The following is a 27,334-nucleotide window of genomic DNA, read 5'->3' as shown; positions in this document are numbered from 1 at the left end:
GGTCCAGGCCACAGCATATCCCAAATCATACAGACTGCATACTGGTCCAGACCACAGCATATCCCAACACATACAGACTGCATACTGGTCCAGGCCACAGCATATCCCAAATCATACAGACTGCATACTGGTCCAGGCCACAGCATATCCCTAATCATACAGACTGCATACAGGTCCAGGCCACAGCATATCCCTAATCATACAGACTGCATACAGCTCCAGGCCACAGCATATCCCAAATCATACAGACTGCATACTGGTCCAGGCCACAGCATATCCCAACACATACAGACTGCATACTGGTCCAGGCCACAGCATATCCCAAATCATACAGACTGCATACTGGTCCAGGCCACAGCATATCCCAAATCATACAGACTGCATACTGGTCCAGGCCACAGCATATCCCTAATCATACAGACTGCATACAGGTCCAGGCCACAGCATATCCCAAATCATACAGACTGCATACTGGTCCAGGCCACAGCATATCCCAAATCATACAGACTGTATACAGGTCCAGGCCACAGCATATCCCAAATCATACAGACTGCATACTGGTCCAGGCCACAGCATATCCCAAATCATACAGACTGTATACAGGTCCAGGCCACAGCATATCCCAAATCATACAGACTGCATACTGGTCCAGGCCACAGCATGGATACCTGCACTCTAGCTGCCAGTCTGGTCTACGGACCTATATTTGTCTAACAGGACCATTCTGTGATAGTCCCTCTGTGTAACTAGCTGCTAGGACAGATCTCTCGCCATACTTACTGGCCCCGAATATCTGGGTGAGAATGCTCTTCTGGTGGTTGCAGTCTATGTTGTACGGGGTCTCTCCAGCTTTGTTAGGTCTGTACAGTAAACGCCCATCTTTCGGGTTCCTCAGCAGCAGCTCTGCAAGTTTCCGGCTTCTGCCCCTGATAGCAATGTGAAGTGGAGTATCTCCTTTCTGAAAATATTGTAGCACATTTCATCAACATCTATACACACTAACAGTTCCTACAAGGACAACACTGTGTACACACAAACCTGAGAGTTGGTCATTCAAAACCCAGAACAAAATAAGCAGCTTTCTGCATTGTAGCCCAAGCACAATGGAAGGTGAGGGTGACTGTTCCATCTACATACCTATAGTCATTGATTCGTGCCATAACGAAGGATGCTTTATTCCTTTTTTACTATATCGCAGAAATGCTCTCATCCAAAATGTACATTGCACTTGAGTGCCCCTGTTTTCCCATTGTAGACCACTCTCAATTTGTTACAAGTTTGATTTTCATACAGATGAGTAATTGTCATTGACCTCTTCATACATTTCTGTATCAGGAGCCCCATGTCACTACTCTGTGCTCTTGGGTAGAGTACTCGTCCCTGAACCCAATCCTTAGCCTGGCACTTCCAGTTAAATGCAACCCTGTCACCATTTACATAATCAAACAAAATGCACAGGCTGCCAACCACAGCAAGATCGGCACACTTCCCAAAATATTCGGCACGGATAGGAGATCTGATTGGCTACCAGCTGCTCTATGCCTGCCCATTTTAAGACTGCGCATACAATGAGAAAAACAAACCTATGGGGCAGATGTATTAAGCCTGGAGAAGTGATAAAGCAGTGATAAGTGCAAGATGATAACGCACCAGCCCATCAGCTCCAATATGTAAATTCACAGTTTTATTTATTTTATTATTTATTAACAGTTTCTTATATAGCGCAGCATATTCCGTTGCGCTTTACAATTAGAACAACAGTAATAGAACAAAACTGGGTAAAAACAGACAGACATAGGAGGTAGGAAGGCCCTGGTCGCAAGCTTACAATCTATAGGGAAATAGGCATAGATACACAAGGATAGATGCTACCTATTGCATAATGGTCCACCAGATTGCTAGGTTCTTAATGGATTGTATGATGATACCCCACAAAGTTGGCCAAGTGTCAGGAGGGTGTGAGACTAAAGAAAGACAAAATATGTGATGTTATGAATACTCTACAGAGGATGTAATTAGATAGGGAAGCACTGAAGGTTATGTGGGTGGGTCTGGAATTTGATAGGCTTGTCTGAAGAGGTGAGTTTTCAGGGAACATTTAAAGGTTTGGAGACTAGAGGCGAGTCTTACTGTGCGTGGGAGGGCATTCCACAGAGTGGGTGAAGCCCGGATAAAGTCCTGTAATTTTGAGTGTGAACAAGTAATGCGTGTGGATAAGAGACGTAGATCTTGTGCAGAGCGGAGAGGTCGGGTAGGGAGATATTTTGAGATGAGTGAAGAGATGTATGTTGGTGCAGTTTGGTTAATAGCCTTGTATGTGAGTAAAAGTATTTTATATTTAATACGGTAGAATACCGGTAACCAATGGAGGGACTGACAGAGCGGATCTGCAGACGATGAACGTCTGGCACGGAAGATTAGCCTCGCAGCTGCATTCAAAATGGATTGTAGTGGTGAGAGCCTATGTTTGGGAAGACCGGTCAGGAGACTATTACAATAATCAATGCGGGAGATAATGAGAGCATGGATTACAGTTTTTGCTGAGTCTTGTGTAAGATATGGTCGTATTTTGGATATGTTTCTTAGATGTATGTAACATGATCTTGAGACAGATTGAATGTGGGTAACAAAGGACAGTTCAGAGTCAAGAATGACACCTAGGCAGCGAGCTTGTGGGGTAGGGGTGATTGCCGAGTTCTCATCAGTGATAGAGATATCAGGTTCGAAACTACTATTGGCCGGTGGAAATATAATTAATTCTGTTTTGGAAATAATAAGAATTTACTTACCGATAATTCTATTTCTCGGAGTCCGTAGTGGATGCTGGGGTTCCTGAAAGGACCATGGGGAATAGCGGCTCCGCAGGAGACAGGGCACAAAAAGTAAAGCTTTCCGATCAGGTGGTGTGCACTGGCTCCTCCCCCCATGACCCTCCTCCAAGCCTCAGTTAGGTACTGTGCCCGGACGAGCGTACACAATAAGGGAGGAATTTTGAATCCCGGGTAAGACTCATACCAGCCACACCAATCACACCGTACAACTTGTGATCTAAACCCAGTTAACAGTATGATAACAGAGGAGCCTCTGAAAGATGGCTCCCTACAACAATAACCCGAATTAGTTAACAATAACTATGTACAATTATTGCAGATAATCCGCACTTGGGATGGGCGCCCAGCATCCACTACGGACTCCGAGAAATAGAATTATCGGTAAGTAAATTCTTATTTTCTCTATCGTCCTAGTGGATGCTGGGGTTCCTGAAAGGACCATGGGGATTACACCAAAGCTCCCAAACGGGCGGGAGAGTGCGGATGACTCTGCAGCACCGAATGAGAGAACTCCAGGTCCTCCTTAGCCAGAGTATCAAATTTGTAAAATTTTACAAACGTGTTCTCCCCTGACCACGTAGCTGCTTGGCAAAGTTGTAAAGCCGAGACCCCTCGGGCAGCCGCCCAAGATGAGCCCACCTTCCTTGTGGAGTGGGCCTTTACAGATTTAGGCTGTGGCAGGCCTGCCACAGAATGTGCAAGTTGGATTGTGCTACAGATCCAACGAGCAATCGTCTGCTTAGACGCAGGAGCACCCATCTTGTTGGGTGCATACAATGTAAACAACGAGTCAGATTTTCTGACTCCAGCTGTCCTTGCAATATATATTTTCAATGCTCTGACAACGTCCAGTAACTTGGAGTCCTCCAAGTCACTTGTAGCCGCAGGCACTACAATAGGCTGGTTCAGATGAAATGCTGACACCACCTTAGGGAGAAAATGCGGACGAGTCCGCAGTTCCGCCCTGTCCGAATGGAAAATCAGATATGGGCTTTTGTAAGATAAAGCTGCCAGTTCTGACACTCTCCTGGCCGAAGCCAGGGCTAGTAGCATGGTCACTTTCCATGTGAGATATTTCAAATCCACATTTTTTAGTGGTTCAAACCAATGAGATTTTAGAAAGTCCAAAACCACATTGAGATCCCACGGTGCCACTGGAGGCACCACAGGAGGCTGTATATGCAGCACTCCCTTAACAAAAGTCTGGACTTCAGGGACTGAAGCCAATTCTTTCTGGAAGAAAATCGACAGGGCCGAAATTTGAACCTTAATAGATCCCAATTTGAGACCCATAGACAATCCTGATTGCAGGAAATGTAGGAATCGACCCAGTTGAAATTCCTCCGTCGGAGCACTCCGATCCTCGCACCACGCAACATATTTTCGCCAAATGCGGTGATAATGTTGCACGGTTACTTCCTTCCTTGCTTTAATCAAAGTAGGAATGACTTCTTCCGGCATGCCTTTTTCCTTTAGGATCCGGCGTTCAACCGCCATGCCGTCAAACGCAGCCGCGGTAAGTCTTGAAACAGACAGGGACCCTGCTGAAGCAAGTCCCTCCTTAGAGGTAGAGGCCACGGATCTTCCGTGATCATCTCTTGAAGTTCCGGGTACCAAGTCCTTCTTGGCCAATCCGGAACCACTAGTATCGTTCTTACGCCTCTTTGCCGTATAATTCTCAATACTTTTGGTATGAGAGGCAGAGGAGGAAACGCATACACCGACTGGTACACCCAAGGCGTTACCAGCGCGTCCACAGCTATTGCCTGCGGATCTCTTGACCTGGCGCAATACCTGTCCAGTTTTTTGTTGAGGCGAGACGCCATCATGTCCACCATTGGTCTTTCCCAACGGGTTACCAGCATGTGGAAGACTTCTGGATGAAGTCCCCACTCTCCCGGGTGAAGGTCGTGTCTGCTGAGGAAGTCTGCTTCCCAGTTGTCCACTCCCGGGATGAACACTGCTGACAGTGCTATCACATGATTCTCTGCCCAGCGAAGAATCCTTGCAGCTTCTGCCATTGCACTCCTGCTTCTTGTGCCGCCCTGTCTGTTCACATGGGCGACTGCCGTGATGTTGTCCGACTGGATCAACACCGGTTTTCCCTGAAGCAGAGGTTCTGCCTGGCTTAGAGCATTGTAGATTGCTCTTAGTTCCAGAATGTTTATGTGAAGAGACGTTTCCAGGCTCGTCCACACTCCCTGGAAGTTTCTTCCTTGTGTGACTGCTCCCCAGCCTCTCAGGCTGGCGTCCGTGGTCACCAGGATCCAATCCTGTATGCCGAATCTGCGGCCCTCCAATAGATGAGCACTCTGCAACCACCACAGAAGAGATACCCTTGTCCTTGGAGACAGGGTTATCCGCTGGTGCATCTGAAGATGCGACCCTGACCATTTGTCCAGAATCATCCCTAGGAACAGCAGACGAGTTGTTGGCATTAACTGGGATTTTGGAATATTCAGAATCCACCCGTGCTGTTTTAGCACTTCGAGATAGTGCTAATCCCATCTCTAGCTGTTCTCTGGACCTTGCCCTTATCAGGAGATCGTCCAAGTATGGGATAATTAATACGCCTTTTCTTCGAAGAAGAATCATCATCTCGGCCATTACCTTTGTAAAGACCCGAGGTGCCGTGGACAATCCGAACGGCAGCGTCTGAAACTGATAGTGACAGTTTTGTACGACGAACCTGAGGTACCCCTGGTGTGAGGGGTAAATTGGAACGTGGAGGTACGCATCCTTGATGTCCAAGGATACCATAAAGTCCCCTTCTTCCAGGTTCGCCATCACTGCTCTGAGTGACTCCATCTTGAACTTGAACTTCTTTATGTACAGGTTCAAGGACTTCAGATTTAGAATAGGTCTTACCGAGCCATCCGGCTTCGGTACCACAAATAGAGTGGAATAATACCCCTTTCCTTGTTGTAGAAGAGGTACCTTGACTATCACCTGCTGAGAGTACAGCTTGTGAATGGCTTCCAAGACCGTCTCCCTTTCGGAGGGGGACGTTGGTAAAGCAGACTTCAGGAAACGGCGAGGTGGATCTGTCTCTAGTTCCAACCTGTATCCCTGAGATATTATCTGCAGGATCCAGGGATCTACCTGCGAGTGAGCCCACTGCGCGCTGAAATTCTTGAGACGACCGCCCACCGCCCCCGAGTCCGCTTGAGAAGCCCCAGCGTCATGCTGAGGCTTTTGTAGAAGCGGGGGAGGGCTTCTGTTCCTGGGAAGGAGCTGCCTGTTGCTGTCTCTTCCCCCTTCCTCTGCCTCGTGGCAGATATGAATATCCCTTTGCTCTCTTGTTTTTAAAGGAACGAAAGGGCTGCGGTTGAAAAGTCGGTGTCTTTTTCTGTTGGGGAGTAACTTGAGGTAAAAAGGTGGATTTCCCGGCTGTAGCCGTGGCCACCAAATCTGATAGACCGACTCCAAATAACTCCTCCCCTTTATACGGCAAAACTTCCATATGCCGTTTTGAGTCCGCATCGCCTGACCACTGTCGCGTCCATAAACTTCTTCTGGCCGAAATGGACATAGCACTTACCCGTGATGCCAGTGTGCAGATATCCCTCTGTGCATCACGCATATAAAGAAATGCATCCTTTATTTGCTCTAAAGACAGTAAAACATTGTCCCTATCCAGGGTATCAATATTTTCAATCAGGGACTCTGACCAAGCTACTCCAGCACTGCACATCCAGGCTGTCGCTATAGCTGGTCGTAGTATAACACCTGTATGTGTGTATATACTTTTTTGGATATTTTCCATCCTCCTATCTGCTGGATCTTTAAGTGCGGCCGTCTCAGGAGAGGGTAACGCCACTTGTTTAGATAAGCGTGTGAGCGCCTTGTCCACCCTAGGAGGTGTTTCCCAGCGCGCCCTAACCTCTGGCGGGAAAGGGTATAAAGCCAATAACTTCTTTGAAATTAGCATCTTTTTATCGGGGGCAACCCACGCTTCATCACACACCTCATTTAGTTCTTCTGATTCAGGAAAAACTATAGGTAGTTTTTTCACACCCCACATAATACCCTGTTTAGTGGTACCTGTAGTATCAGCTAAATGTAACGCCTCCTTCATTGCCAAAATCATATAACGTGTGGCCCTACTGGAAAAAACGGTTGATTCGTCACCGTCGCCACTGGAATCAGTGCCTGTGTCTGGGTCTGTGTCGACCGACTGAGGCAAAGGGCGTTTTACAGCCCCTGACGGTGTTTGAGGCGCCTGGACAGGCACTAATTGATTGTCCGGCCGTCTCATGTCGTCAAACGACTGCTTTAGCGTGTTGACACTATCCCGTAATTCCAAAAATAAAGGCATCCATTCTGGTGTCGACCCCCTAGGAGGTGACATCCCCATATTTGGCAATTGCTCCGCCTCCACACCAATATCGTCCTCATACATGTCGACACACACGTACCGACACACAGCAGACACACAGGGAATGCTCTTAACGAAGACAGGACCCCACTAGCCCTTTGGGGAGACAGAGGGAGAGTTTGCCAGCACACACCAAAGCGCTATATATGACAGGGATAGCCTTATAATAAGTGCTCCCTGTATAGCTGCTTTTATAATATAATTTTTTGCCACTATTTTGCCCCCCCTCTCTTGTTTTACCCTGTTTCTGTAGTGCAGTGCAGGGGAGAGACCTGGGAGCCGTCCTGACCAGCGGAGCTGTGTAAGGAAAATGGCGCTGTGTGCTGAGGAGATAGGCCCCGCCCCTTTTTCGGCGGGCTCGTCTCCCGCTCTTTAGTGGATTCTGGCAGGGGTTAAATATCTCCATATAGCCCCCGGAGGCTATATGTGAGGTATTTTTTAGCCAAATAGGTTTTCATTTGCCTCCCAGGGCGCTCCCCTCCCAGCGCCCTGCACCCTCAGTGACTGCCGTGTGAAGTGTGCTGAGAGGAAAATGGCGCACAGCTGCAGTGCTGTGCGCTACCTTTAGAAGACTGAGGAGTCTTCTGCCGCCGATTCTGGACCTCTTCTTGTTTCAGCATCTGCAAGGGGGCCGGCGGCGAGGCTCCGGTGACCATCCAGGCTGTACCTGTGATCGTCCCTCTGGAGCTGATGTCCAGTAGCCAAGAAGCCAATCCATCCTGCACGCAGGTGAGTTCACTTCTTCTCCCCTAAGTCCCTCGTTGCAGTGATCCTGTTGCCAGCAGGACTCACTGTAAAATAAAAAAACCTAAGCTAAACTTTTCTAAGCAGCTCTTTAGGAGAGCCACCTAGATTGCACCCTTCTCGGCCGGGCACAAAAATCTAACTGAGGCTTGGAGGAGGGTCATGGGGGGAGGAGCCAGTGCACACCACCTGATCGGAAAGCTTTACTTTTTGTGCCCTGTCTCCTGCGGAGCCGCTATTCCCCATGGTCCTTTCAGGAACCCCAGCATCCACTAGGACGATAGAGAAATAGGGATTTTTGTTTACTTACCGTAAAATCTCTTTGTCTGAGTCCATCTGGGGGACGCTGCGCCGTTACTTGTGGGTTAGAGGTGTGTGGTAGTGGAGTTTGGCACAGAATCTATTAAAAGCTGCCTCCTCCCCCCTCTAACCCCTCCGATCTACTTCCTGCTCAGCCATCACTCCGTTAACGTTTAGCCAAGCCAAAGGAGATAGACCCAAAAAAACAACCAAATAAACCAGACAAAACTACGGGAGGGATCGCAGCGTCCCCCAAATGGACTCAGAGAAAGAGATTTTACGGTAAGTAAACAAAAATCCCTATTTCTCTGTCATCAATCAGGGGGACGCTGCGCCGTTACTTGTGGGATTTCCCAAAGCAAGCTAATGAGAGGAGGGAGACGTTGACGGCATAGCCGTCTGTAAAATACGACGCCCAACAGAGGCAGTCTCCAAACCAAAAGTATAAAAACGGTAAAACTTTGTGAAAAGTATGGACTGACGACCAGGTCGCCGCCCTGCACAGTTGCTCAATAGATGCACCACCGCGAACAGCCCAAGAGGCTCCAACAGCTCTAATCGAATGAGCCCTAATTGAGTCAGGAACCGAAACATTCGAAGACACGTAAGCCTGTCTGATGGCCGAAGTTACGCAACGGGCCACAGTGTTCTTGGAGGCCGGCCAACCTCGTTTGGGAGCATCAATCAAAACCAGCAAGGTATCCGTACGACGGAAAGACTCCATGCGAGCCAAATAAATACGTAAGGCCCGAACAACATCCAGGAGGGCCAAATGAGAGTTCTCCCCAGGAGAAGACGACGGAGTAAAAGCCGGAAGGACAATGTCCTGATTTAAATGGAATGCTGAAACAACCTTTGGAAGGAAAGAAGGCTTAGTCCGCAGAACCACCCGGTTCTCATGAAACTCTAACAAGGGCGGCCTGCAAGAAATAGCCGCCAACTCAGACACTCGTCTAGCTGAGGCAATAGCCAAAAGAAAAACAACTTTTTGCGTTAGATAACGTAGTTCCACAGATTCCAAAGGTTCGAATGGAGAGTTTTGAAGGGCCGTAAGGACAAAGTTTAAATCCCAGGGAGGAACCGGAGGGACAAAAGGTGGTTGAATTCGAAGATACTCCCTGCAGGAATGTTTGAACCTCTGGAATGATCGCTAGTTTCTTTTGAAAAAGAATCGACAAGGCTGAAACCTGACCTTTCAGTGAAGAAAGCCTCAGGCCCTTATCGAGACCCTCCTGAAGGAAAGAGAGCAGGCGAGGCAGTCTAAACAAATGCGGAGTCAAGCCCCGCTTTTCGCACCAAGCAATGTAAATACGCCATACCCTATGGTAAATGCCAGAAGTCACCGGTTTCCTAGCCCGAATCATCGTCTGAACAACCGAACGAGAAAGACCTTTTGCTTTTAAAATGTTGGATTCAAGAACCAAGCCGTCAAAGCCAGCCGATTTAAATCTGGGTGGAGACAAGGTCCTTGAAGAAGAAGATCTGGTCGCAGGGGGAGACGAAAGGGGTCTCCGATGACCATGCTGCGTAGAAGAGTGTACCACTGTCAGCGCGGCCAATCTGGAGCCACCAGAATTATTGCGAGACCTTCTAGCCGAATGCGTTGAAGTAGACGTGGAAGCAGTGGGATTGGCGGAAACACGTAACCCAGTTGAAACTGCCACGGAGCTGTTAGAGCATCGATCAGAAATGCTTGAGGTTCCCGAGTCCTTGAGCCGTAGTGAGGAAGTTTCGTGTTGAGGCGAGACGCCATCAGGTCTACGTCTGGCATTCACCAGCGGTCCACTAGAGAGAGAAACACTTCCTGGTGAAGTTCCCATTCTCCCGGATGAATCGTGTGACGACTCAAAAAATCTGCTTCCCAGTTCTCGACTCCTGGAATGTGAATTGCAGAAATCACGGGAACCCAACGTTCCGCCCACGTGAGAATCTGAGCGACTTCTCTCATTGCGGACCAGCTGCGAGTTCCTCCCTGTTTGTTGATGTAAGCCACTGCCGTGGCATTGTCGGACTGCACACGAACTGGATGACCCTGTACCATGGTTTGAATCTGAAGGAGTGCGTACCGGATCGCCCTCAATTCCAGAATGTTGATCTGTAATTTTGACTCCTGATTGTTCCAGCGCCCCTGGAAGTGATGAGTCTGGAACACTGCTCCCCAACCGCTGAGGCTTGCGTCCGTGGTGACCATCATCCAAGACCAGACCGTGAACGGCGCACCCTTCCTCAAATTGTGACTGTGAAGCCACCAGTGGAGCGACTGACGAGTCTTTACCGACAAGCGGATCAACTGCAATTCGAGACGTGGATCCGTCCGAGCCCAACAGCTGAGAATCTGAGCTTGAAGAGGTCGGGCATGAAATCTGGCGTATGGGACTGCCTCGAATGAGGACACCATCTTGCCCAACACCTGCATGCATCTGAGGACCGACACTACCGGTAAGTGTAACAGGGTCCGGATTCTGGACTGCAAATCCTGAATCTTGTCCGTAGGAAGAAACACCTTCTGGCTGTTGGTGTCGAATAAAAGTCCCAGGAAAAACCATTTTCTGGGAAGGGAGTAAAGACGACTTTGGAAAGTTGATTATCCACCCGAATGACTGCAGGGTCTCTGTCGTTAGACGCAGGTTCTGAGTGAGAATCTCCGCTGACGGGGCTTTGACCAACAGGTCGTCCAAGTATGGAGTGATGTTGACCCCTTGGCAACGGAGAACCGCGACGACATGACCCATGACCTTTGTAAAAACCCGGGGAGCCGTAGAGAGACCAAAGGGAAGAGCCTGAAACTGAAAATGCCACGGACCGACTGCAAATCTCAGAAGAGATTGATGTCCTACCCAAATTGGGACATGTAAGTAGGCGTCTTTTATGTCTATTGAAGCCAAATATTCCCCTGGCTCCATGGCGGCGATAATTGAGCGAATGGATTCCATCTTGAATTTTTGGGTTGAGAGATACGGGTTGAGAGCTTTTAGATTCAGAGTGGGTCGAAACGAACCATCCGGCTTGTCCACGAGAAAAAGACCCGAGTAAAAGCCCCGACCCCTCTGAGGAGAGGGAACCGGAAGGATTACTCCATTTTGTAAGAGGGTTGCTGTTGCCTGAAGAAGAGCTTGACGTCTGGAGGGATCGTCTGGGAGAGGTGTGACGAATAGCCGGGTTGGGACTGTCTCTTCGATATCCAACATATATCCTCTGGAAATGACCCCCATTACCCACCGATCTGGTTTCGATAGGAGCCACACTTCCTTGAACTGAAGTAACCGAGCCCCAACCTTCCTCGATCCCTCCGGAAGACCTGAAGCGTCATGCCTCAGGCTTGTCGGCAGGCTTACTGGCCGGTCTGCGAGTAGCCTGAGATCCTCTACCTCTGAATGACCCCCTTCGTGGAAATCTGGAGAAAGCACGAAAGGATTGGAAACTACCTCTGCCCTGCGTACGAAAGGACCGAAATCTTGTAGGCTTCGGTTTGTGAGGAGCAGATGGAAGAAAGGGGCTCTTTCCTCCAGTAGTATCTGAAATAATCTTCTTTAACTGCGATCCAAAAAGAAACTCACCTTCAAAAGGAACTACCGTCAAGGTCTGCTTTGAGTCCGAATCAGCATTCCAAACCCTAAGCCAAAGAGACCGTCTTGCGGATACTGTCAAGGCAGAAACACGGGACTGTAGCGCAACAGAATCTAACAAGGCCTCACCCACATAAGTAAGAGCCTCCGAAATCTGTTCTGCTAATTGAATGGCTTCCGACGGCTCGTCCGACTGCATTCCAGATACAACCTATGCAAGCCATTCATCCACGGCCTTAAGCACCCAGGCACCCGCCAGAACTGGACGGAGAGAGACACCTGATAAAGAAAACATAGATTTTAGTAATGCTTCTATCTTCCTATCGGTAGGGTCTTTTAAAGTCACAGACTGTACCGAAGGAATAACCGTAGCTTTTGCCAAATGTGAAATAGGAGCGTCTACCTTTGGGGCTGTCTCCCAAAATTTTGTATCTTCCTCCGTAAAAGGATATAGAAATTTTTATTTCTTAGGCGCCTGGAAACAAGAATCCGGTTTAAGCCAGGGTTCTTTTAAAATATCCGCAAAGTGAGAGTAAGAAGGGAAGGCAGTAACCTGTCTGTTCTGTCATTTGAAGAAGGGAGAGGAAGTCTCCGCCACTGCCGCATCCTGAATATTAAGAGTCTGACGAATGGCTTCTATTAGTAATCTAACACCTGAACTAGTAGATAGCTCCTCATCTTCCCAAGCCGAAACTTCGTCCCATTCAGGATCTACCTCCCCTTCCTCCAATGGAGATGTCAGAGAATCCAACTCCTCTCCCGGAAACGTTATAGCGGGTAACGGCTGTGGTCGCTTAGTAGCAGCCGAACTGCTGGCAGAATTTACAAACTTATTTAAAGACTGAGTTAAATCAGTAAGACACTTGCCCATATTTTGGGCCCATAGAGGCTCCACCCGAGTCTGAGCATATTCTGCCTCCAACCTAGACTGACGCAAATCTGAAATGGCATCCACCATGTTCTTGACCCATGGGGGCATAGACTGATCTGTGGAACCTCCCTGCTGATCCGCCACTGATGCACCTGAGCACGAAGTACAGAGGGTACCTGCGTCAGCACTACCCTTAGCCAGCTTTGAGCCACACTGTGAACAGGAAAAATAAACTACTGAGGTTGTTTTGCCCTTTGTAGGCTTGTCCGGTTTACTGGCCATTTCCTATTCTGATTATGTACTATAAATTCCTAAACAAGTGATTAGTGTCCCCAATAAGGCTGACTGCGATCCCCCACTAGGGTTAGCCCACCATATACTTGCGGTTAGATGTATGTGTAATGAAAAACCTTCCTCTGGAAGATAGTGCTCCGTGTGTGTGCCTGAGTAGCACAGCGTCCCCCCGTCTGCAGGCAGAGAAGATGGCGTCAGGAAGCTGTACAGCAGCGCGGGCAGAGCTGGGCGGGAAGACGGCCCTGCACGCCTGACGTAACCGCCGCGTCTATTCACTGCCGAAACCGGAAGTTCGGGCTCCCGCGCGCCGCTACACACAGCGGCCGTCGCGGCAGCTTTGTGTTGGTCCCAGGGAGTGTATAACACTCTCCCGGACCTGATCTCTGCACGTCCCCACAACCCTTCAGTCACTCTCACTGCGGGGGGAGGGAAAAGGTCTCCGACGCGGCGGGCGGCTGGCCGGCCGTGCGCCCGGCAGGGGGGTCGGATGGCAGCATACATAAAAAGAGACAATAACAAAGGGGACAGCCCAATACTGTCAGTGACAGATTGTGGCTGTCCTGTACCTTATTCTGCCGCATCTGAAGTGAATAAAGGCCCCAGTGACCAAAGTATGGTGGCCTCCAACAGCAGCCCCGAGTGGGATACTAAACCCACTCCATTCATACCTGTCACCTGTAAACAGGGACTAGGTACTTGAGGACAAAAAAAAAATCTAAGGAGAAATAAAAACTGTGTCTGTACTCCACAGGCACAAAACTAAAACTGAGTGATGGCTGAGCAGGAAGTAGATGGGAGGGGTTAGAGGGGGGAGGAGGCAGCTTTTAATAGATTCTGTGCCAAACTCCACTACCACACACCTCTAACCCACAAGTAACGGCGCAGCGTCCCCCAGATGGATGACAGAGAAATTAAGTTTGAGGTGGCGAGATGTCATCCAAGATGAAATGGCAGAAAGGCATTCAGTGACATGGGCCAATACAGATGGTGACAAATCAGGGGAGGATAGGTAGATTTGAGTATCATCTGCATACAGATGGTACTGAAATCCGAAAGAGTTGATTAGTTTGCCAAGAGATGTGGTATAGATAGAGAAAAGCAGAGGATCTAGGACTGAGCCTTGCGGTACTCCAACTGAGAGAGGTAGCGAAGGAGAGGTGGAATCAGAGAAATGAACACTGAAGGAGCGATTAGATAGGTAGGATGAGAACCAAGAAAGGGCTGTGTCCTGAATACCTAGGGATTGTAGTGTTTGTATGAGAAGAGAGTGGTCAACAGTGTCAAAAGCAGCAGAGAGATCAAGGAGAATAAGTAGAGAGTAATGTCCTTAAGATTTAGCAGTGACCAAATCATTCACTACCTTAGTCAGTGCTGTCTCTGTGGAGTGTTGGGCACGAAATCCTGACTGAAGTGGGTCCAGTAGGCTGTGTGAGTTAAGAAAGTGTGTGAGGCGAGTGTAGGCAAGTCTCTCAAGTAGCTTGGAGGAGCATGGGAGCTGAGAGATGGGACGGTAGTTAGAGAGAGAGTTCGGGACAGAGTTTTGTTTTTTCAGAATGGGAGTAATCACTGCATGCTTGTATAGAGAAGGAAAGATACCAGTAGACAGGGAGAGATTACAGATTTTCGTTAAGGTTGGGATGAGCACAGTAGACAGAGCTTTACTAATTTGTGAGGGTATAGAGTCAAGGGGAGAGGTATTACAGTAGGCAGATGAAAAGAGTGCAGATACTTCATCTTCATTTGTAGGATCAAATGAAGAGAAGGTGTTAGAGGGTTCAGGAAGGGAATTGAGCAGGTCACTTGCTGTGGGAGAGCATACCATTTCATTTCGGATCTTGTCAATCTTGTCCTTGAAATAGGAAGCAAGATCTTGCGCACTGACAGTGGCTGGTGGGTTAGGTGAGGGAGGGACAAGAAGTGATTTAAATGTATTAAAAAGTCGCTTGGGGTTAGAGGCTTGAGCAGAGATGAGAGATTGAAAATATGTTTGTTTGGCAGTGTCCAGAGCATTACGATAAGAGTGGTAGGTGGTCTTATATGCGAGAAAGTCACTTGAACTACGAGATTTACGCAACTGGCGTTCAACTTTCCGTGAGAGTTTTTGTAAGTGTCTAGTGTATTTAGAGTGCCACGGTTGACATCTAAGTCTACGTGGAGTGTGATGGGTAGCTGGAGCCACTTCATCAAGTGCTGTTTCTAGAGTTTGGTTAAGGTGTGACACAGCAGTCTCTGGAGAGGTGAATGTAGAAATAGGTGATAGCAGTGGTTGCAGAGAGGTAGATAGTTGTTGAAAATTAATAGCGTTAATATTTCTGCGAGTAAGAGGTGTCCTTGTAGACTTCAGGGACATTGAGTTTGAAGTAATGGAGGAGAGCATGCAGGTGATAAGGTTGTGATCTGAGAGAGGGAAAGGAGTGTTAGTGCGTTCAGAAACAGAGCACAGTCTGGAGAATACAAGATCAAGGCAGTGGCCCTCCTGATGAGTAGGGGAGTCAGTCAGTTAGGAGCTGATTGGCTGTTGAGTCATCACCTTGCAGTTATCACTGCTTTATCACTTCTCCAGGCTTAATACATCTGTCCTCTTATAACCAAAACGTGTCCCTCCAATTCCAGGGAATGAAGTCTCTGAACTTTTACTTCCATAAATGACCACTTAAAATACCCCATCAACAACACTGGACTGTATTAAGGATTCTCTCACCTTATCAACTGCAGACACCTTTGCGCCTTTGTCGAGCAAGAGCTCCACCACTTCAATGCTTCTCATCTTTGTCGCCTTAATCAGTGGGGTCTCTCCATCCTAAAAGGGAAAAGTGCAAGTTACTAAATAGTAACCCGAACCCATGTGACCCCACAACTCTACTGATACGTCTTCCCCTTAATGAGTTAGGCAGGTCTACACTGTACATAACAGTAGTACATGACATGGCCTCACGTCACACAGTGTATGTGTTCCTTTAAATCTAACAATGACAGCACATAACATAATAATGCCGCTTACTGGGACTAGACGCTGTAAAACTTAAGTTTACCACCAACAAAAACAGTATTCCATTACCTTTGTGCAGAACTCAGTGTCCGGGTTACACTGGAGGATATCACGAACCATAGTAGCATTTCCTTTCTCTACAGCCCAGTACAACGCCGTTTTGTTATCCTGTATTACATAATAGACAAATAGGTTACAAATATCTGTGATTATTAAGCAATGTAAATAATATAGTACACATAAGGTAATTCATTTAAAAAAAGATGCTTGAGTAACCGGAGAATAACAATTTGGTTGATCTGCAGTACCTGTCCTCTGATGTCTATATCAGCATATTTGTGCAGCAAGGCACGGACAATTTCCACATGGCCGCCACGTACAGCGCCAATCAGGACAGTGTCTCCATTCTGTTGCAAAAAAAACAAAACGTATATAGTAAGTTAATAATCGGTGCAAAGAGTTTCTTTCAAAATAAAACATTAAAAAGGAAACAACCCCTGAGCGGAGATTCAAAAGCTTCCCGGGTACACCCCACCCCTACGCTGTTCCTAACCCTGCATAGCGCCGGGTTGGTGATGTCAGCTGTGATGCGGCTGGGGGCAGTGCTTAGAGATTACATGATCTCCAAGCGCCGCCTGTCCACAGAGTGAATGGGAAACGAGTCAATGCAACCCGGCTTCCCGTTCACACAGCACAGCGAGCCAGGTTGAACACGTTTTCTACCCTGCTAGCTACCCAGGTTAGGATGCTGGATTGCTTGACCTGGATTATTCCAAATGGGTACAGCAACACGGGTTTACGTGCGCTCATGTGCAATAAGACATGTTCAAAGCTGGCGGTCTAAAAGGGGTATTATTGATCAATCTAGGGCGCAGTATATTGCCCTTCATGTGACTTACCAACCATGCAGACTATAGGTAGCGAGTCTGAGCAGGGTGGAACACTGGACCCTAGATAAGCCACAATTTTTAGTAAGATATAGAACAGTGAAATCTAAACATAACAAATATGCAGAACCTGCTTGCATAGGACATGGTGTAAAGGACACAAACTTTTTTCCTGTATTTTGACAAAAACTTTTGCAGATCAGTTTTATTCCACTGCAAAGAAAATGCCTAATATATTGTTCAGACACAGAGGTACCCAGAATTGAATCTTCTGAAATAGCTGAACTTGGTAGAATTATCACCAAATCCCATAGGACAAGATGTCCATCTGCTTCTGCTCGGTTCTATCACTGCAAGGTCTTGGCTAAAGGACTGGAGCAGATGGGTGAAATGTGCAATTAGATGGCTTTATGTGCCGGGTAACAAATACTTATATTACATATTGGAGAGCTGGCCAAGGTCATGAAGTATGTGGTCTACAGTACACATAGATAGGGCTAGTTACACATACTGGGGCCGATTCTGAGTTTGGAGTAAAGCAAGTAACTGTGCACCTGGGCAAAACCATGCTTAACTGCAGGTGGGGCAGATATAAAATGTGCAGAGATCTAGATTTGAAACGAGATTGCTTAAACTGAAATGTAAATTGCAATGGAACTATAAAGCTGCCCAGTAGTTGTGGGCTACATGCAGAAGTAGCCAGTATTTACCCTGAAGGAAAAAAAAAAAAATGTCCTTCCGTTGTACTGCAATATAGTTTTTCCAGATGCAGTTACTTGCGCTTTTATTTATTTTTTTCTTTATTTTTTTATTTGTCCCAACTCTGATTCCGTTACAGTAGAAGTTGAGTGACAGCCAGTTAGCCACAGTACACCATCCAGGAACATGCATAGTGTGTGGAACATTGTTTCCAAAGTTAGAGGACAGGACAGAATGGCGGCCCTTCCCTGGCATCCTTAGCAACTGGGTTCCAGGAAAACTTACACAGACCTACATCACTAAACAAAACTATCATGTCTTGGGTGGAAATGTTCCGGCAAATGGTCGTTTGCTAATCATAATAAAGGACGTTCCAGCAGACACCGCACCACCACGAGTAATGTGTGAGGACAGAACAAAGTTTCAGTTTTACCTTATTTTTATTTATTTTTAAACACCCTGTATAAAGTATCTCTGCAAGTCCTGAAGACTACAGGCTTTTTATAAGTGAACAGCACTCACTCAATTTTAACCTTAGTTCCCCAATGACAAACTCTCCTTGCCTATGAAATACATGGTATCCGGACTATAGAACTACACTAAAAAGGTCTACAGTCAATAGGTCTACCACTAATGGAAAACATTAGTTGGGCAATACGGATGGTGTAATGGTTAGCATTACTGCCTCACAGCACTGAGGTCATGGGTTCAATTCCCACCATGGCCCTACCTTGCGGAGTTTGTATGTTCTCCCCGTGCTTGCGTGGGTTTCCTCCCACAATCCAAAAATATACTGGCAGGTTAATTGGCTTCCAAGCAAATTAACCCTAATGCGAATATGTGTGCGAGTACATGTGATAGGTAATATAGATTGTAAGCTCCACTGGGGCAGGGACTGATGTGAATGGCCAAATATTCTCTCTGTAAAGCGCTGTGGAATGTGTGTGTGCTATATAAGCAACTGGTAATAATGAATAAATAAACATGCATTAGGTCGACAGGGTCAAAAGGCCGACATGAGAATGGCTGACACACGTGTATGGTAGACACAAGTTTTATTTTTTTTCAACTATTTCATACTTTACCATCCACGTGAACTACGACTGGGAACCGTAATCTGTGCCGAACGCATCGGTAGCGGAGCAAGGCACCTTGTCCAAAGCATGGCGAGCAAAGCGAGCTATGCAAAAGGACGCGGTACACTAATGGGGCATGTTTGTGGCAGGAAAGTGCCAAAACACACACACAAAAAAGTTCTCAACTTTTTTTTTTTCTTTTGAGTTGACCATTTGACCCTGTCGACCTTTTGACCATGTCCACCTTTCCTACTGCCTACCTATTCTATGTCGACCTTTTGACCATGTCCACCTTTCCTACTGCCTACCTATTCTATGTCGACCTTTTGACCATGTCCACCTTTCCTACTGCCTACCTATTCTCTGTCGACCTTTTGACTCTGTTGACCTATTGACTGTAGACCTTTTTAGTGTATATCTAATAATTCACACCCAACATACATAGACTCCCAGCATCACGCATGCTTTGTGTGTGTGTGTTATCAAGATAAGTAAAAAAAAAAAAAAAAACCCATAGAACTCACTCGGTCAGGAATATTGACATAGGTTCCGGCATCGAGCAGATCCTGTACAATCTCAGTGTGACCTTCCTTGGCGGCAATAGCTAAAGCTGTGTTACCATCTTTATCTGTCAGATTTACATTGGGGTTCCTCTTCAAAATCTCCTTTACGGTGTTCGTGTAGCCGCCTCTTACTGCTACAATCAGAGCGGTCATGGAGTTCTGTAACAGAAATAGGGAACCAGTTAGTAGATGCTCGTATGTAGATGTTCCACATTATACAGAACATGACCACATACGTGCATTCATTACACTCACGAACAGTCCACTAGATCATTTCTGATAGGTGTTGCAACACAATGCAACAAGCTGGCTGATGAGACAGTAACTTTATCGGTGGCATATATGAAGATGAACACATCCTAGTACCACTAAGGTGATAATAGGCTATTCTAACTACAATATACAAAATATAAAACCAACACGTAACATGATAGAAACTTACAGCTCCCTCCTGATCCACATCAGCTCCCCTCTGTAGCAGAGACTTGACAGATTCCAAGTGCCCCTTTCTTGCAGCCCAAATCAGGGGAGTAGTTCCATACTAGACATAAAGAGCAGGACATTATGGCATTGATAAATGCTACACAATGTAGAAAATAAATAAATATTATAACTCTGGAAATCAACAGGGTAAAATAATTGTTACCTAATGCTAAAAGCTGGTATATGTTTATTAAGAGTATTAATTAAATGCAAACATTTCAAAATAGATTTGTATTCAATTATTATATTAACCATTATGGGGATCTTATTTTAAGACCGTCTAAAAGTGATTTGGATCACGCATGTCACATGACAGCTCCTGGAAGGGCCTGTCCTTGGCACAAACAAAGGAACCACCTACTAATGTCTCAGTGATGTAACCAGTTCCACCAAGCAGATGGACGCTTCACCCACCACCCACAGGTAGATGCCTCTGCACCTTGGTGTGTGGAGTGGCAGTGAATAGATCTCCAGAGATGGGTCCAAAGCTGTAAATGGCACATCCCGGTACAACCCTCCTGTTACCTAATCATTTTATTCAATAAAAGTTCCCTTTTCTAGTAAAATATTCAGTGAGAGACATGAGAATGTTTTTTTATTAAATACAGCAATTTTTGTGTGTGGGCAGTATTTTTATTACATTTGTCTACATATACCTGGGAATAGGAGTCTACTGAGTGCTGCATGGAGGCTCAGACTACCGTAAACATTATAGGATGACACCAGAAGACATTATAGGATGACACCAGGAGACATCCACCTATGAGCTGGTGCTATGTCTTTCTGTGGGGTGGAAACGGCTGCAATTAAATCTCAATTTCTCCTGATTGAGATAAATGTTAAAATATGCAGTGACTGCTGTCTTATCAATTATTAAAGGCATTAATTCATAAATATGCCAGCACCCGGCAGCATGCACTGAGCAACTTCAGATTCATTTTTTGATTAACCACACAAGAAAAGCCAATACATTAAAATCGATTAACACATTTTTCGGTTTACAGTAATAATCCAGGAAACACAACGACTGTTACAAATCAGATCACTTACAGCATTCAATATCTCCAACGTATACAATATACTTAATTATACGACTATGCTTGGAAGGGAGAGTGATTTTACAACATCATTTGACTGCAGGGGCCGTATAAACATTTAATAACCAAGTAAATTGCTTGCAACACTAAAACATTCCAATAGAGCCACTATTACGAGGCGACAAATCCCAGTGGCTGCACTAAAATCAGTATTTACAGATTTTAAATGACAAAATAAAAAAACCCACCAATAACAGTTTGATTTCAGTTGAGACACGTTGAACCTGACCTTGGAATACATCCACTAACATGAAGCCAACGTGCAATCAAAACACACCCAAAGTGGTAAAACATGTAAGAAAGTACCCACCTTGTCCGAGCAATTGACCTTCGCTCCGTACTGCAGTAAAAGCTTGAGTATATCGGAGTGTCCTCGCCCAGCTGCCCAAATAATGGGGTACACGCTGTATTGCTGCAACCAGAATAGGAGGGGAAAACAGATGATGTTTTTATACTCATGTTAATTACTTCTTGGAGAACTATAACTACAGGTTATATACACCAGCAGCATGAAAATAAATATGTACCTGCAAGTTAGCTTGCGCAGAGGCCATAGCTGGCTAAGCAGTGGGGGAATTTACGCTATGGCGCAGAGGCCATAGCTGTATGCTAGACAGTGGGGGAATTTACGCTGCAGAAAGTAGTGCAGACAGTGATTCATTCCTCAAGGGAGTAACAGCCAAAAGGGAGATAAGGTCTAAGCATATAGAATTATGTCCATCACTTTCTGTATAGTACCTAAGTACACAATGGTTTTCACAGCACTATTGCTAACATACGCATGTGGGTCAAAAAACACAAAGAATAATTTGCCCTTTTTAACCACGTACAAACCTCCATATAAAACGATGCCGTAAGAGAAGAGACGTCTTACCAGGCCAGTTATGTTAGGATTTGCTCCTTTAGACAGAAGAAGATCCACAACCTCAGTGCATCCTTTGTATGAAGCCCACATAAGTGCGGTCCATCCTCCCTGAGAAGGGAAAAGACAAATGAGATGAAATCTTTTGATCAGCCACACTAGCAAAGAGCACGCAGCTAACTTTTAACATGCCATGCATATTCTTCACAGGATGCCATTTTTGACACCTTACGGGCAGGTGCACTGGAAGAGATGCGTTCATTATCATATACATCATAACATCAAAGATTATGTGCCCACATCAATACATACCACCCAGCAGTCCCAAGTTTCTGAGGTCAAGAATAGCTAAGGGTGCAGTTTTACAGGGAGTGCCACTGCATGAATAGATCAGGGTGTGGCCTAGCAGGGAGTGCCACTGTATGAATAGATCAGGGTGCAGTTTTACAGGGAGTGCCACTGCATGAATAGATCAGGGTGTGACCTAACAGGGAGTGCCACTGCATGAATAGATCAGGGTGTGACCTAACAGGGAGTGCCACTGCATGAATAGATCAGGGTGTGACCTAACAGGGAGTGCCACTGCATGAATAGATCAGGGTGTGACCTAACAGGGAGTGCCACTGTATGAATAGATCAGGGTGCAGTTTTACAGGGAGTGCCACTGCATGAATAGATCAGGGTGTGACCTAACAGGGAGTGCCACTGTATGAATAGATCAGGGTGCGACCTAACAGGGAACGCCACTGCATGAATAGATCAGGGTGTGACCTAACAGGGAACGCCACTGCATGAATAGATCAGGGCGTGGCCTAGCGGGGAGTGCCACTGCATGAATAGATCAGGGTGTGACCTAACAGGGAGTGCCACTGCATGAATAGATCAGGGTGTGACCTAACAGGGAGTGCCACTGTATGAATAGATCAGGGTGCGACCTAACAGGGAACGCCACTGCATGAATAGATCAGGGTGTGACCTAACAGGGAGTGCCACTGCATCAATAGATCAGGGTGCAACCTAACAGGGAGTGCCACTGCATCAATAGATCAGGGTGTGGCTTGAGCCGATTAAGGGTGTGACCTAACATGGAGTGTCACTGCATGAATAGATCAGGGTGTGACCTAACAGGGAGTGTCACTGCATGAATAGATCAGGGTGCAACCTAACAGGGAGTGCCACTGCATGAATAGATCAGGGTGTGGCTTGAGCAGATTAGGGGTGTGACCAAACAGGTAGCGCCACTGCATAAATAGGTCAGGGTGTGGCTTGAGAAATTTAGGGGTGTGACAGGTTGTGCCACTACATGAATAGGTCAGGGTGTGGCTTGAGCAATTTAGGGGTGTGACAGGTAGTGCCACTAAATGAATAGGTCAGGGTGCGGCTTGAGCAGATTAGAGGTGTGACCTAACTGGGAGTGTCACTGTACAAATAGATCAGGGTATGGCTTGAGAAGATAAAGGGTGTGGTCCTAAAGGGAGTGTCATTGTCTAAAAAGACAAGGGTGTGGCTTGAGCAGATTGGAGTCATAGGGGGATATTCAATTTGGTCCGAAGAGACATCGGGAGTAAAAACCCCCGATGTTTCTTCGGGTGCTGCGGTCGGGCTATTTAATTTGCTCGGCCGGTAACAAGTCCTCTTACACCCGAAAACACACAGGTTCAGTGAAACCTGTGTGTTTTCGGGTGAAACAGCCCCGTTTTCGGTTGAAAACGGGGCTGTCATCGGGCATTTTGCTTCGCCTGCCGGAGGCAGGTGAAGCAAAACCCCCGATAAGGCGCGGCACGCGCCGGCTTATCGGGGCCAATTAAATAGCCCCCATCGGCCGATACTTATCACCCGGCACCCCGGGCCAAATTGAATATCCCCCATAGTCTAATATTTTCCAATTTCTCATTCAGAATGTTGTGCCGCATTTGACCGTATAACCAGCATATGAACACAAATGTGCTTTCCCCGTGAACAGGGAAAGGTGACTGTATAAACATCTTTATGATACATTTTGTTGGAAACCTATATTGCAGCATTGTCCTTGCTAATGTGCGATATATTTATCTAATGTTTTGTTTTTGTATATTGTACCTAGTTTGATTGCCCTAATGAAATGCATTTATATCCATGAAAATTATTAATCAGAACCATCATTTATATTAGTAGATGTCAAGTGCTGTTTATTTTTTATTTTTTTGGGAGAATTTGATTTTCCATACTTATTTTCCCATAATTACAGAAACCCTAGATAAGAAATACACATGTAGTGTACACAAGGTCTGACAGTCATAGGACCTGTATGATACAACTATCCATGCACACTAATACCCAGGACAGCATTACGAAGACAAATATTGGAGATATGGGTTCTGCAACCCAACTATAGGAATACAATACTGTACCATATCACGGTGCTCCAGGTTGGCATTGCAGTCTACTAGTTCCCTAACAATCTCCAGATGCCCTTCCTTGGCGGCAGAAATGAGCGCAGTCCAGTTATCCTATAAGAAAGGAAACTATTAATAAATAAGGCATAGCTATAGATCAGAGCAACAACAGTGCACGTCAAGCACCTACCAAATAGTCGTACCAGGTAGACATTGAGTGTTATGTGGACGTCTCCTCGGAAGAAGTGTGAAAAGTAAACTTGCTGGCACGGAGCACCAGGTATTCAACTAATGACAGTATACACCCACAGGGAAATTATAGGATGCTAAATTATAAACTCACTGCCAAAGCAAAGAGGGTATTTACAGTAAATCTAACTAAACCCTCTCTCAGTATTCATACAGTCTGATGTGATCTGAGCAGGATATGTAGGAACTAAGAGATGGCCGGGAAGGTCAGGTCAATCTTGGTGGGGTGGGGTGGGGTGGGCTCCAATAGTGTAATATAGTGCTCACGTTCATATTTATGTACAGTGTAAACCGTGTAATGGTTAACATTACTGCCTCACAGCACTGTGTGGAGTTTGTATATTCTCCCAGTGCTTATGTGGATTGTCTCTGGATACTGTTTCCTCCCACACACAAAAAAATATACCGGTACATTAATGGATTACCAACAAATATTAACCCTAGTGTGTAAGTGTGTGTATGTACATGTGCAGACTAGATGGGCCAAGTGGTTCTTATCTGCCGTCAAAATCTATGTTTCTGTCTCATGTCAATTATTCCATGAGAACGGACACAAAAAAAAAAAAAAAAAAAAAACACTACATGCCAGAGACTGCTTATTTCACAGACAGTGCACAGAAGATTCAACAGTAACCAGCTTTACACAATACCAATCATAAAAACAACTTTTTGATATGTCTAACATGCCCAATCTAGGTTTGCACACTTGTGTCCTGCCTAACAATGTTTACACACAGAGCATCATTTAGATGAGTTACAGCACGAGATATACGGGGTCATTCCGAGTTGATCGTAGCTGTGCTAAATTTAGCACAGCTACGATCAGACACTCAGACATGCGGGGGGACGCCCAGCACAGGGCTAGTCTGCCCCACATGTCAGTACCGGCCCCCCACGCAGAAGTGCAAAAGCATCGCACAGGGGCGATGCTTTTGCACTTCAGGAGTACCTCCCGGCCAGCGTAGCTCCTGCGGCTGGCCGGGAGAACCTCTTCGCTGCTCGCGTCGCAGCAGCTGCAACGGTCACCGCGCCCCCTAAACAGCGGCTTAGCACCGCCGTCCAGCCCCCTACCACCCAGCGACCGCATCTGGCTGTCAATCAGGCAGAGGCAATCGCTAGGCAACAACGGCCTTGGGCCGTCTGGCATGCACCGGCGCACTGCGGCACCGGCGCATGCGCAGTACTGACCCGGTCGCTCCGCTGCAATAAACTGCAGCGTGCGATCGGGTCAGAATGACCCCCATAGTGTTCACACTAGGCTGTTTCAGCCGGCTGTGCACTGCCCAGTTATTAAAGGGCAAAAAGCGCACTGCCCCTTCAGTTCAAACAGCCTGCCGTTCCAGCGTTAATAGATGCTGTGCGCATGGCATCTATTCACATGAAAAGGAGAGCTTGGGGGAAGTCCGGCACCTCCGTAGGTGCTGGGAATGCCCCCATTAGTGACACCAGCGGGGCCCAAACGCACTGCCCATGAAACCCCTATTTGCTTATAAACCTACTGGAAACACTAGGCTAGGGTACACATGGGTTCCGATAGGGGGCACACACCATACACCCATAGATGATACTTACCTGCTGGCACCATTTTCCTGAAGATCTGTGAGTACACCGGGAAAATGGCATGGGCGCCATGTGCCTGGAAATCAGTGAGGGCGCAGTAGACTCTGGCACAGTGCATATGCCGGTGAGAGGGGGGGCTCTCAGGAACTGTACACACCCCTCCAGATTCCACCTCTAGCCTAAACTTAATTGGAAGGGAGTTTAACCCACCTTAACTTCAATTAATAGTGTAAAGAAATGCTGGCGTGCGTTACAAGTAAAAGAATCAAAGGTTATCCCAGCATGAAAAACACTCCGATCTTCTGCACCTAGCATTCTATAAGGGCCAATGGCACCGATACCCACTACACTCACGTACAAGAAGGGATAAACAGGTGGTCATAATCTATTGGTCAGATCATGGACAGGAAGTGGTATTCGCTCGTTTCACCATGTGCAATTTAAGGTAGATCACTAACAGTATAAAGCTGGGTTCAGACTGGTATACCATGAAATGCTCCATGGTTTTAGTAATAAGCAATGAATATTGGTAGGGTCTAGCACTAAAACAATTGTGGCTCATTAGTGTCTTGCTCACTATATCATTAGGAACTACAAAGCCCAGTAGGCTAAATCATGCAGACCTCCACTACAAAAGGTAATACTGTAGTTCAATTCTAGTCCTACACCTGTATCAAAAGATTCTCCGGTAAAATGATAGTGCACACTGTGCTGACACGTGGGAGGACCCACTGTCATGCCAACCAAGAGGCCGATCCAGGTAAGCACATACACTTACCAACCAGCCGCCCAATGTGTTGCCCTGATGTCACAGCTGGACGGGCATTTGAATTTGCCCGTCCAGCTTTGACTCTAGATATAGGACTGTGCTGACCAGCTCACAATATATCGGCCATTCAGTTGAGCAATCGATATCACCTAGTGTGTACCCTGTTTAAACCAATGAACAGTTTTTATAACTGTACAATACTCCTTATGCTTTTTTAAACCATACACCTTCATATATCTCAGTACAGTAGACACAAAAACCTCATAAAAAAAATGAACGTTATGGTAAGAACTTACCGTTGATAACGTGATTTCTCTTATGTCCACAGGTATCCACAGGATAACATTGGGATATTGTCGAGCGACAGCGAAAATGGCACCAACACGGTCACAAGCTTTCTGGCCTCCCAGGATGCATTGGGGCCTCCACTATATAGTCCCGCCCACTGACTCAGTCAGATCAGTTCTTTCCACAGCGATTATAGGCAGGAACATTAGGTAGAGACCTGTACAGGCGATAAGAACACACATGCACACCCTTCCATACAAGAAGGAAGAGGTTTTTAGTGTTTGTCTAGATCCTCAAATCAGATGCATCCGGGTGGGATCCCTGTGGATACCTGTGGACATAAGAGAAATCACGTTATCAACGGTAAGTTCTTACCATAACGTTCATTTCTCTGGCTGGGTCCACAGGATTATCCACAGGATAACATTGGGATTCCCAAAGCCATTTTAGTGG

General features: G+C 46.5%; 1 protein-coding gene across 3 annotated transcripts in view; it reads right to left on the bottom strand.

Annotated features, from left to right (window-relative positions):
• The window catches only part of KIDINS220 (kinase D interacting substrate 220), a 344,589-nt gene that overhangs the window by 243,485 nt on the left and 73,770 nt on the right, over positions 1 to 27,334 (bottom strand). For all 3 annotated transcript variants that reach the window (XM_063915451.1, XM_063915452.1, XM_063915453.1), the window contains exons 4-12: positions 24,031 to 24,129; positions 21,653 to 21,751; positions 21,089 to 21,190; positions 19,641 to 19,739; positions 19,160 to 19,357; positions 16,282 to 16,380; positions 16,043 to 16,141; positions 15,686 to 15,784; positions 781 to 958 (exon numbers count right to left, since the gene is read on the bottom strand). In XM_063915451.1, the coding sequence (XP_063771521.1) occupies positions 781 to 958; positions 15,686 to 15,784; positions 16,043 to 16,141; positions 16,282 to 16,380; positions 19,160 to 19,357; positions 19,641 to 19,739; positions 21,089 to 21,190; positions 21,653 to 21,751; positions 24,031 to 24,129 (1,072 nt within the window). The remainder of the gene's footprint in view (positions 1 to 780; positions 959 to 15,685; positions 15,785 to 16,042; positions 16,142 to 16,281; positions 16,381 to 19,159; positions 19,358 to 19,640; positions 19,740 to 21,088; positions 21,191 to 21,652; positions 21,752 to 24,030; positions 24,130 to 27,334) is intronic.

The sequence above is a fragment of the Pseudophryne corroboree genome, chromosome 4 (genome assembly GCF_028390025.1).
Source record: "Pseudophryne corroboree isolate aPseCor3 chromosome 4, aPseCor3.hap2, whole genome shotgun sequence".
Lineage (NCBI taxonomy): Eukaryota > Metazoa > Chordata > Amphibia > Anura > Myobatrachidae > Pseudophryne > Pseudophryne corroboree.
The sequence above is the reverse complement of the archived record's forward strand: the minus strand, read 5'-3'. Positions and strand labels throughout refer to the sequence as shown.